The 12732-nt window shown below is 37.1% G+C and overlaps 1 protein-coding gene and 1 long non-coding RNA gene across 3 annotated transcripts in view; one reads left to right on the top strand and one right to left on the bottom strand.

Moving 5' to 3' along the window:
* The window catches only part of LOC135166816 (neurexin 1), a 191918-nt gene that overhangs the window by 76145 nt on the left and 103041 nt on the right, over window positions 1–12732 (bottom strand). Inside the window, exon 9 of one of the 2 annotated variants that reach the window (XM_064129445.1) lies at window positions 7717–7794. The exons of the other annotated variant lie outside the window; for it this stretch is intronic. Within the exon in view, the coding sequence (XP_063985515.1) occupies window positions 7717–7794 (78 nt within the window). The remainder of the gene's footprint in view (window positions 1–7716; window positions 7795–12732) is intronic. 2 annotated transcript variants of the gene reach the window in all.
* Window positions 1–12732, top strand: part of LOC135166824 (uncharacterized) — an 83554-nt gene that overhangs the window by 16579 nt on the left and 54243 nt on the right. The gene's annotated exons all lie outside the window — the stretch shown is intronic.

Below are 12732 nucleotides of genomic sequence, written 5' to 3'. Positions count from 1 at the left end.
TGACCGACGTGAGTCAGTCGGATTTTTTTTCGAGGGTCTTCAGTCATTTTTGGCATTGACGGACTTGTTCAAGTGAAGTCTGGAAAAACAGTGTTTAACATACATTTAGACGTCGACGGAAAATAGAGGTTAGTATGTTATCATAAGGCCCAGAAAATGGCTGGATTTCTGAAAAGTTCAGTGACATTTTTCATGAGAAAATGTCCAAACTATTTTCTTCATATGGAAAATTTGGAATATATCAGGAGTGAAGTGGAAAACGAGATAACGGACGTTTGACTATTGATTAGTTTTTGGTGAATGTCACGAAATCCGAGGAAGATGGAGAAATTTTCATTATAAAGATTTTTGTTAAGCGAATTGAGTTTTATATTAAATATTTGTTTAGAAGTCAACGATTCTACTGACCAGAGTGGTCACCGGGGCCAGCTGGAAGTTCGAGAACTCGAGACCCTTAGGGGTCATGGTCAGGTACAGCAAAGATCAGCGTAGCAATTAGTCTACCTCAAACCGCCATTGAGTTCGCATCGATTAACTTCCAATTATATTAATGAACCAAAAGAAATCGGAGTCTATCAACGAGAATTCGAAAATCGCATTTTCATTTTTCATCATTTTAAAAAATTTAGTTCCATATCTGAACGTTTCCAGGTCTCAGTATTGGTGTCATACAATCTTCATAGACTTTTATAGATTCGATTTGAAAAATTCAGGTTTTTTGATGAATAGCCAAAGACTTTTCACAAACTTCAGATTTTTCAATCAGATAATAATTGAGTGGGGAAATGGTAAAACGAGATAAGTGACCTTTACTATTGATTCGTTTTTGGTGAATATCTCGAAATCTAGGGAAGATGGAAAAATTTTCATCAGAAGCTTTTTTGTGGAGCGAATTAAGTACTGCAATAAATGCTATTGCAAAAACGTTGCTATCTCGCGTAGATTCGGAGTTATTATTCAACGAAAGTTGAAAAATCGTGAAAATCTATTAGTCATTAAATCACCCAACTTAATTTATCTAATTCGGGTCAGAATATCGAGTGAGTAATCAATAGTGATAAAAATTAATTGAGTGGAATCGAAAATACCTCATCGAGTGTGAAAAGCTCTTTTTTGGAATTATCAGACTCGTGGATTATTCCACAATTAAAGTATATCACCCATCGTGGTTTTTAATTCACAAGTATTTCAGTTTTTAATCCTTTCACATCGCACTTTTTCCCAATCGACATTTCAATCCTAGTTCATTATCAACTAATGTGATTACAAAAAAACTGCCACTTCTCAGGGCCAATTTATTTCATTTGCTTCTGCCACTTTGCTTTTGATACATTTTCCTTGAATTTCCGGGGAGTGAATTTTGCAGAATTTGACCTAACTTTTCCCCAAAAATTATACCATTAATTTTCAACAGATTCGGGCATTATTTAAACTGTATTAAATTATTTCACCGAGTTGGGATCAATGTAATCTGATCAAATTCCGACGCAAAATGTGGTTGCCCCAATAGCCAGCACTTGATCCAATTATTTGATCCATCATCAGGTCTGGTTTGACATGACTTTGATCTGAACCTGAGCTAGATTTCCACTCAGACAAGATTATTTAAGCACTTTATTTTTGTCGATTCCTCTTCCCATCCAGTAAAACCCAATAATTTCAAATTGATTCTGACACTCTGATGAGATAATGACCTGATAAATATCAGTTAACCCCATAAACTTTGAATTATCCCCGAAAATCTGAAGTCCCTGAACTGAAGCCCTAGGATCGTTAATCTTGTTTAACCGAAGAAGTTAACTCAGGCGCATATATTAATTCTGAAGTGTATCGACTTATATACTTTTCCCCCAGACAAAGTTTCAATGGGTTATACGTGTTAAGTTTGTTTTCCAGTGGTTTCCAAAACCACTCCCTTACGTTACTTTGCCTCTCTCAAGGTCATTATTTCGTTTTAGTCCACAGAGACTATGAGAAAGTGTGGCAACACTGTGGTTACGTTTCGTGGGAATTCTGTGGTTTAGAACATGTCATGTTACTCTTCGGGGAATTGAGCATTGGTAACCACATTTTCTATGTGAAGTTGCCAACTATCAAACTTCAACTGGACTTGATCTTTATTCTATGCGCCTCCTTGTTGGCGCTGTCGCTGCGACTGTCGTTAAGTTTTCGGAATGGTCCAGACAGTTATGGGTTTCATTTGAACGACGATCAAATTATACTTGAGCTCAGGGAGAATTGAGAGGTCATGGAGTGGAGAACGTATATATCATCTACAGAACTCATTTCGGTGTAAGTGATTTACTACTGTGATACACCCAGGCGCATTGGGTAACAGCCCGATTACCACGTGTAATCGATTGTGCGTCATAACCGGCCTGATTATTCTGATTTCCCCTGTCTGTGGTTACGATTACTGCCAATGATTTCTGCCATTACATTCGGTGATTACCAATGATTTCCCTGATGACACTGACTTTTATGAGACATAAACAATGGGGATTCCCAGATCCCCCGCCTAGGGAGTTTTGCTTTACCGTTGGCAAGAACGATGCGCGCGAAATTTGAAGATGAAAATGGTCAGACTAGGAATGGATGGACAGATGATGAGTTAGTCTGACTGTCATTTATGATAGGGATTACGGATGATTACTCGCTTACAGGATAGAGCACTTTTATTTCTATGCTGTAATAGAGGTGTAGGAACCCAAAGGGGGAGGAGCCTTTGGAGGATTTCAACCTCCGCCAACCGGACGCCTCCTGGCTCTCGTGAACGGATTTAATAATATAATTATGCTTCGTGTATTCCGTCAGTGTACCCGGATCCTCATAGTGGCCAAACCATTCCAAATGGTGCCCCACCCCATGAGTCACAATCTCCGCAGAAGATCGTGAAATTATACTGAATTTTTTTGTGTTCCCTTATGAAGTATTGGGAGGTTAATATGATATAATATAGTCATGGAAATCAAACCATTCAAAATGGTACCTCGCTGAGTCCTGAATTCCATTAAATATTTTTGATAATAATAATAATACATATTTTGTAGATTTGGGAAATCGGCGAAATTTGTAAAATGAGGAACAATCTGACGAAGTCATCAGACATTATTCGTAATCAGAAATACCCGCAGTTATGTTATTATTTTAGAACTATAATAATAATCCTCACTGATAGTCTATTTTGTTGACTACATTTCATCTCTGAGTATTTCAATTTTCGTAACTGGTTACTGAAGTTTCACTGCAAAGTGCACCTGTTCAAAGTGTACTCTTGGAATGTAACACTTTTTAGATGGATTGTTTCGCGTGTTATGTAGTCGTCAATAGTGACTAACGTGCTACCAGCCACTCATGTATACCAGCATTTGGTGTTTCTTTCAGGATTGATTAGAATTTCTTATGCATTCAGAAATGAATTGTTGAGTCTTTGAGAATCTCCACAATATATTTTTTTTTTTTCGCATGTACACTTGAACTAGAGAATAACTATTGTTCTGCCTATTTTAGTTTTAAATTTAGCTTCGACGTTGGGGAGAATTGTTGACCTGGTTATATTTGTGATTATATCGAGCCTAGTAGAGCCCCACCCGGCGACCGCCCCGTTCAATTTAGACTCTCACGTGATTGTAATATTTTTCTGCCACGATTGCCCTCTCGAATAGAATTTTATGGATTGGGATAATACAAGGAGTAATGTCGATTGCTTAACTTGTTACCAGTAATTAATTATGTTAGTTTTATTTTTAATGAATTGCGGTCAAGCCAATTTTCAAATTAAATGAATTGTTTTTTTTTAATTAAACAAAATGGTAAATTGAGGCTTAATTGTTGGCTGTGTAGTGTCTGTTGATGCCTAACGATCATTAAGTCGTGTTTCGGTTGAACTTAAGTTCAAGTTCAAGTTTCTCAATTGAGAAACTGGGAGACCCGGGTTCAACTCCCGGCTGCACTGAAGCGGAATTTTCTTCTCTCAAATTCTATTTCTCTTCGACTTTTTTGTTTTTTATTTTTTCAACAATGAAGATACAATTGCTTACTACATAGTCAACAATTAAGATATACGTGGAGGGAAATTAACTTAAAAAATTAATACCAGAACTGAAAAATTCGGAGAGTTGCATGTGAAAAAAGAACTTCTTCCAATTTGCTTGAATTTATAATTCAAAAAGCTGAGATGGACAACAATTGAGTTATCAATTAACTGCAATTAATTGAATAATATATTTTCCTGATTATTTTCGTGAAGAGAAATTAAATTGTCGTTGAAAAGGGAAAGAATTTAACTAAAATTGATGGTTTTCATGTAATTTTTTTGAGAGTTATGAATTTTTAAGAGGAAATTTCATAAAGTTTCAGGGAAACGATGACTTGACGTAAATTCACACCAAATAGATCGTTAAATTACTCCATAAAATGGAGCAATACGGCTCGAATTTCCCTCTCCAAACCGTCGCAATACAGTATCAAATGATAAAATGTAGGTGTAAAAGAAATCATTACGGACTGTCAAAATTTTTGAATACTATGACATTTGTCTCACATAGATTTACTACTGGTAACGAGGTAATGAATGTCTAAAACGTCCAGTAATTATGTTGAAGAATATACTGCACATATCCAAAGTACGATCAATGAAATTCCTCATTGTGTGATGAACTCCCGCCGTGAACTGATGGCGAATTTACGAGCACAAATATACACATTGAAAAATCAAATTTTTACTCAGAATAAAATTAACAAAAAAATAAATAAATAAGACCAATTTGATGGTAACATTGGACTCTTGCTGTTGTTTAATAATCGGTGTTGTATAACCTGTAAAAGAAAATAATAATCGAGTGGCGAGATAATGGCATTGGCATGCAAGGCGGTATGTTCAGTGCGTTATATTTCGTTCATCGTTTCTTCTTTCCATGCAATTTAGTGCACGAACTAAAACATTGTGGACTCGACGAATTTGACTAGTTCGTGTTACAATAGATCATTCCGATGAATTTGATGGAGAAAATCGTAGGAATAATACATTTTTTTTTCAACAGTTTTGTTTTTTTTTTTAATTTTTCATAAATTTTTTTCTCGTGAGGATGGAAATTTCGCTTGATCTCGTTCCCCGAAAAAGTCGAGTACTCTGGGTGACGAAAAAGAGGTTGACCTTATCGGTGGCTACCCACCAGTTCCTTCCGGGTGGTACCACCGTCAATGTCTTTTTTTTTTGGCTTCACGACTTTTCTTCCCCGAACTTTTCCCGCAACAGTTTTTTCCCCTGTGCCATTTATTTATTTATTAGACGGAAAATTCGTGGAGTGTTCCACATCTTGTGACGCCGTAGGAAACTATTGGATAGGATTTTGGATTTGGTCGGAACCAGGATTATTCCGAATATAATTTTAGAAAAAAATTTTATTGAAAAAATGGATCGTTCAGGAACGGATTCGAATGCGGGGCCTTTTGATGAGGCACTGAGTGCCCTTTCAATTGAATTGTCCAGGTCATAGTTACTTCTCGGTCATCAAGACACGGAGAGAAATAGTTCAATCAAAATTACGCTAAATTACGTTCTGTAATACCCGAGTGATAATAAAAGTCAGATAATAATTACGGAGAGTTCGATAAAAAGTGAGGAACGCACCGTAAAAATTACTTTTACTGGATTTTCCCTAATTTTAATCGGATCGTTGTTCTTGATTGGGAATTACAAAACTTCTAGGTCATTTTTACTGAGTATTTCTCTCTGTGTAGAAAATAAGTGGAGGAGAAAGAAAGGGGGGTGAAGATCATCGCAGTAAAAATTTGGGAAGGAAAAAATGTTGGAGATAAAGTCGAAGAAAATAAGACGTGCCACCTTTTTCCCTCTTTACACGCTGAAATACACGACTTTCGTGAGTATCCATGCATAGTAATGAGTGATAGTTTTCCTCTTCAGTTCTTATCTCTTTTTGTCACCTTTTTTCAAAGATATTCGGTTGAAAATGAAATAGCGTGCACGGTGCATCGTAGCGAGTGATTCACTTGTAGTTCCTAAACTAAATGTCCGATAAGTATTTCAGTTGTGTTTATGAAGGATATATTTCTTGGGTGACGTAAAAATATTTCGTGATGATTGGTCAGTCCCAACCCATTCGCTAGAAGTTGCATGATGCTCAACATTTTGGTCATATGTCCAATTTTTTTTCAGTTTCGCGTTTAGAAAAATTTCTGTCTCTCGGAGATCTTCCGGAAATCGTCAGAATAACGATGGAAAGATTTCAGGAAGATGTTCCTGGTGACCCCAATAAATTCTTTGGAAGATCAGTGGCGAACCGGTAAATCGATTTAGATTGACTTTTTTCATTGATTTTCATGTTAGTAGACTCTTCAACACGTAATGCATCTGCTGCAGAAACAATTTTAATTTTGGAATAAGTGGAGCGGTTTCTTAAAAATAAATAGAGCGAGTTAAGTTGTAATTTTGTGCTAAATAAATTTCCCAAAAGGGTGTGTCGACATAGCCCGAAAGAGTTTGATGCAAAAAAGAGTTAAGTCAACATAGTTCTTATTTGGTTCATCAAGTAAAAGAACAAGAAGAAGGATTTATTAAATCTACTTCCCTACATCAACGACGAGACTTGGTCTTTTTACCGAAATCTAGCCACTGATGAGCGCCCTCTAACTGACCCAGATATTTTTTCATCTGATGATGATTCCATGAACGTATTCCGCTGATGAAGATTCAAATTAAAACGCTTATCATTCATGTCTCGAAACGAATCTCCTCGCGTTAATCAAACAACTTGTTTACTCTTATTTTCTCACTGTGGTTTCCCCTAGTTTCAGTCCTCATGTAAAAATATCACTATATCGATTGTTCATAATAATACAAATTTTCTAAATATTCTCCACCAATGAATTTTTGAACTACAAATCGTTTATTATTGACGAGTGGTTTAAGTCGACATAACTCCATTGAAGTTCAAGAGCACGAGAACTACTCCACTTGACCCTTTGATTGCGTCTACATTATCGAGCTAATTCCATCAAATCAAATAAATAATCATCGGGAGAATGCACAACTGATTGTGAAGTAAAATCATTCAACACGTAATCAAAATCATCATTGACTGAAATTCAGACCAGCGGAGCCCCAATCAGTTTATCAACTCTCCCCTAAAATTTATCTTTTACCACTTAAACCCTTTTACCGCTTCGCCACTGATCCATTCCCATTCATGATAGATCCAGCCAAGGGTGTGCATCCCCATTATCTATCAACCTGTCGATTACCATGAGAATTTTCCAATCCATTATCCTCTCCTCAGAATAAATTTTCCATAATTTAATATTTCATTGTGAAAATAATTTACATATGACCAACAATGCTATCTTGCGTGTGAGTGAAAGGGTGGAGGGGGCGAGGGGGTGTACCGGTGACGAGGACAAAAGGATTCATAAGGAATAGTGCGTATCGCTCGTCTCTAAAAGCTAAGATATCGCGTGAATTAGCCAATCAAAAGGTGGTGCGGTGTCGGTGAGACGGCCGGCCAGTCAGCGCGCCAGATAGAGGCGGTGCAGAGAGAGCTTTTTTGTTTCTTGCTTTAATCATTTACTTAATCATTCAGGAAATAAAACGTGCCTCGTTATATTTATTCTTATTCACTGCTCATTTAAATTTTTTTTTATCATTTTTTTTTTTGCTCGCTCATGCTCTCTCTGCTAAAGCTGGGTTACTGAGCTTACCAGGTGGGACTCTGGGCTGGTGAAGGTGACGGTGGCGCCGTGAAGTCGCCTTGCATTCACCGTTGATGAAGATGACTTCTTTATTTGGCCGCCCATCATCGTTTTCCCATCGGAGCCACACATATGACAACATTTATATGAATTTTAGAAATTATCAGTGTCAATTTCTGACTTATTGTTTTTTTTTTAATTGCGGTTTAGATTATCCCATAGATCCACTAGTTTAGGTGATCTAGGGTCAGCTAGTTAATGGAGATTATGGATTACAGTTTATGAGTTATTAATTTAGTTGAAAAAAGTGACACCCAATGACACCTTGACGCGATCCTATGAATGCTGCAAATAATATTATATTTTTTATGCCAACATGCAGAAATATCATTGTCATCACTGGAGTCTGTGATATTCTGTAATAGAGGATTGATTAATAGATAATTCATATGTACATTTATGGGAATTGTTCATGCATGAGGAGATAGAAATACGAAGGAATAAATATTCCGAATGTTTGGGCATAATTCATAGCGGTTTATCTGGACTATTCACTCGTACGATGAGATTAAAATAAATTGAAATCATAATGGGATTATTGATTCAGGTGTATAACTACGAAACGAACACCAGCTGTCTGCTTCTATTGTCTTTTATCATTGAATAATTATTTTTACGTTTTTTCGTATCATAAATATATCGATGGTGGTGTGATATAAATATTAATTTCAATTGTGTGAATTGGAATTCAGGGATTTTATTTTTCTGCTGGAGGGAATTGTCTTGTGATGATGTGAAAACGTGATCTGGCATGAATTTTGGGAGTTACAAGACCATCAGGGGATTCTGTTGGTCCGAGATGAAATTTGGGGATCGAGGCTTGAGTAATAGGGAAGTGAATATGTTTGGGGGATATTTGGGGGAGGTTTTAGAAGGTAATTTACATATTATGTAATTTGGGAGACTAATCCTTGAGAAATTCTAGAAAATCGGAATTCAAAACTGAAAAAACAACTCGTGGGAAATAGTTATTGATTCACGACGATTCTAGTTATTTTAAGTTCAGTCAATTTTCGATTTAATATAGAGCGAATGACTTGGACTATTCAAATGCAGATTCCGGATGTGACTTGAACCCAATTAATTAATTTCACTGTGAAATGGCCCAAGTAGATACTGGATTGAATATAATTGGACGATTTGGTTCAATTAAAGTGAAGCATCGACTTGCATCGAAGATTGACTTGAATTCAACTGAAAAAATTGACTTAATCCAGAGAATACTCATTTTGAATGGGCCAAAAGTCAATAAGCCGAGCAGACATATGAAGACTAAATATTGGAAGCTGCTAGTGACGGCAATTGTGCTCAAAAATCTAATCAAAGGGAAGAATCGACTTAGATGAAGTAAATAACCGACTTGAAGTTATATTCGACCTTAACTCTCGATCCCACGGGCAATAAATCGATTCCCGCAGGGATCCGACTCGACTTGACTCCGGCGGATGGTTGACCTTGAATCAGTCCAATTTATCGGTTTCATTTAGGCCGACTTTTGAGTATAAATTAAATCTTCGTCCTAAATAATTAAATCACAACATTATTGTACTATTTCGAACCAATTCATGAAGAACTATCCATCTGTATCTGATGGTTGTAATCATCGACTGCGCCACCCAGTGGTGGCGTCATGGAACCCATGTCTTGATGACGTTCCTGTTCGGAAGTTGATGGTTGAAATGACTATTGAAATGTTCAAAAGAATGAAGAAAAGCTCGATGACTGGCCAATTATAATTCCAATCTTCATCCTAGTAATACGATATTTCAGTAAAGAAGAAAAAGGGTGTCAAAAGGGATGGAAAAGGCTAATAAAAAAAAAATTATAATTACAGCCATGTTTCAGTACTACATCATGCCCACCTATATCTACCTAGTTGTTTCTCTTCCCCGCACTAGATCCGCTGTTCGTTACGTAACAGCTGCACGCTAATAATGAATATGAAATACACGAAGAGTCGCTTTTACGAGGCTTTATTGCGCCTCTAAAAATAGTAAAGCAAGAGACCACTGTACATTGCGCTTGCATATTGTTAACTGCAACTGTATATGCGAATGTTATAACACAGGGGGTGCTTATGCATCCCCCACCGCATGTACCCCTACTCCCTATATACTGGAGAATTCTGCAAACGATGCATTGAATGAAAATGATTTCATGATTCCGGAGTATTTAGACAATTTAGCAATTTTGGGGGGCCGTAAAATTATATGATATATTTATTTACAATTTTTCGGAGCAACAAATTCATGGTGAGCGCTGATAAATTATTAATTATCGAAATAAATTTGCAAGGGGAACGTGCCGGACGAAATAATGACGAATTTCAATTCTGAAAAATACAGAAGGATTTCCGGAGGGGTCGAGTGCCTTTGAGTCGTCGGCCTCCTGGCTGCCCTCGTTTCACAACCAGTACTACAAACTTTTCGAGCTCGCCAAACCCGTTCAAACTCTTTGCATTCAAGAATCTCGAGAAAATTTATTAGAGTATACCCATCCACGGTACGAGTCTGAGTGGAAATTCAGTTCAGATTCGGATGAGAGTCACGTTAGATGGGACGATAGGCCAAAAAGTCATCAAATAATTGGATCAGGTTCTCACTAATTGTGTGGAGTGGTGAAGGGGTCACATGAGGCCCGGATACTTGAGTGGAGATCCAGCTCAGATCAGATATACGTTGAATCAGATCAGATCTGAGGATGGATCAAAACGTTGATGAAATCATTGGATCAGATTGTGACGAATTGTGTGAGGGAATCGGTCGTCAGACTTTGATATGATTAAATTGATAAGAATTTGATGAAATCATTTGAGACGGTTCGGATGATGTTTGATAGGTTCGAGTCTATTCACGATTGATGTATCGACTTCTGATGTGAACTGCTTCATGGCTCAATTCTATATCAGGTTCCAATCAAAGCAGCAGTGATTATTTGTTTTTACAAATATAGAAATTATTGAACGGTCTCCATTATCGGTAAAGTTCCATTCATTACCTTCTGTTTATTGATTCGAGACAGGGAAGTTAGTCATCAGACTTCCATCATTTACCTCTTGAAAAGTATTTCGTATTTTCAATTGAAAATACTTTTACTGCTTTTAATAGAAAACTATTTCCTATCTTTCTTTCATGTAAAAGGATGAGAATGAGTGTTAGAATCGCAGCAAATATTTTTTTCTAGTTCATCATTCTGTGGTATTCGGTAGCTCAGTCGGTAAGACTACCTGGCGCAATGTCGGGAGTCCCGGGTTCGATTCCCGACAGGATGAAAGCGAAAAATTTCCTCTCAAATTCCAATTCTCTTTGAATTTTTCTCCAAATTTGTATTCCATTCCGTCTATTTCAGAATGAAATTGAGCGCATTATATTCAGCATGCGGTTACCCACAGCTTGGCACCCGTTGGCAGCGGCTGCCTCCCACCGGATTTCATCCCTCTGACACGGGGGTGAGACAAGTTATACAGGTTTGAGAGAAATTCATGGAGACGTAGCGAAACGGAATAGAACCCAAAACCGTATCCCGCTTGGTATTCCTTAGTGTTTGCTTCAGATACCGAAAATACTACGGTTGAAAAGGAGGCAACAGACATTCCCAAATACCAACACAGAATATTCGTAGTAATTCGTGTGTCTCACCCTAATTGGATTACCCGAGATTATAGTGCTATTTTGGTTGTTAAAGTGAAGATGAATCTACCACAAAATGTTTGATTGCATTGTGAATATTCTTGAACATTTATCTGCGTTAAGTTGGTGAATAAATATTTTCAACGAATTCAAGAGGGATGAAAATACAGTTAAATCTTAATTAAACCATCCAATCCGCTGAATCCAGTTTAAGCTCACAGAGTGTACACGTCAGGTTTTGTACAAACATTGTATCAGCGACCGTAAATACGAGTTAATGATGCGTAATTAATATGGATCGACTAGGCCACAAAAAAAAAATGAGGTTTTTGGTGGTACGGAATATTCGTATACAGATACGAACGTGATGGGTCGACGGAAATTTGAATTGTCCGTTCAACTCTGTTGGTCAGAGTCAATTCTCTCAATTATTAAACTGTAACAAGTTCGAAATGATTAGTGGTGGTGCGTTAGTGGAGCTTCCGTGATTTACCATCATCTATGGTAGATCGGAGAATTTCAAATTGGGGAAATGTTTTCCTCGGGGGAGGATTTTGAATTGTTGATTGATGAATGCTCATCAGAAATCGAATTTCTCGTGAATGAATGAATCCATTGGTTTGTAGCCATTTCACGAATTCGGGGAGGGCCCGGTGCAGTTGTCTGATGCATTAGGAAAGCACTTGATGATTAGTTATAAACTTGTAATTAATTATAAGTTTTGGAGTTGAGTAACTTGAGGGGTTACAATGCAGGCTCCATCCAAGTTGGATCAGCTCAGGGTTCAGGTTCGTGGAGTAATTGGAAAGTAATGGGAGAAAATTATATGAAATTAATTGTGATGATTGAGTTTTCAGCGGGTAATGATCGAAAATTCAGATTTTAATCTTTGACAACAATGGGAATGTGGATTTTCCCGTAAATTATTATATTAAAGTCTGATTGTTTAATAAATACGTTTCCAAATAATTCCGTAATGAATCATTACGTTTCAAAAGTGTCGTCGCGTTTTCTTGAAAACTTGTGTAGTTATCAACAATCTTTGAATTTATTAAAAGGGTAGAGCAACTTCAAATCTCACTTGGATAAACAAATCGTACAGTAAATTTTACGGAACGGATTCGTAAATTTTTGTTTCGGCTAATGATGTACATCTAGAAAAAAACTCGTGTTCTCTCCATTGACAACAAGGAGTGTAGAAGTGTCAACTACCCGGTGTCATTACTCACTTACTCACAATCTACCCCGTGGCTATAGAACCCTCTGTAAATTGCATAACCTGTCAGAGACCACTTGTGTCCATTTTCGTAATAAAAACTCGTACGATCCATCCACA

This window comes from Diachasmimorpha longicaudata, chromosome 10, assembly GCF_034640455.1.
Source record: "Diachasmimorpha longicaudata isolate KC_UGA_2023 chromosome 10, iyDiaLong2, whole genome shotgun sequence".
NCBI classification, from domain to species: domain Eukaryota; kingdom Metazoa; phylum Arthropoda; class Insecta; order Hymenoptera; family Braconidae; genus Diachasmimorpha; species Diachasmimorpha longicaudata.
The sequence above is the reverse complement of the archived record's forward strand: the minus strand, read 5'-3'. Positions and strand labels throughout refer to the sequence as shown.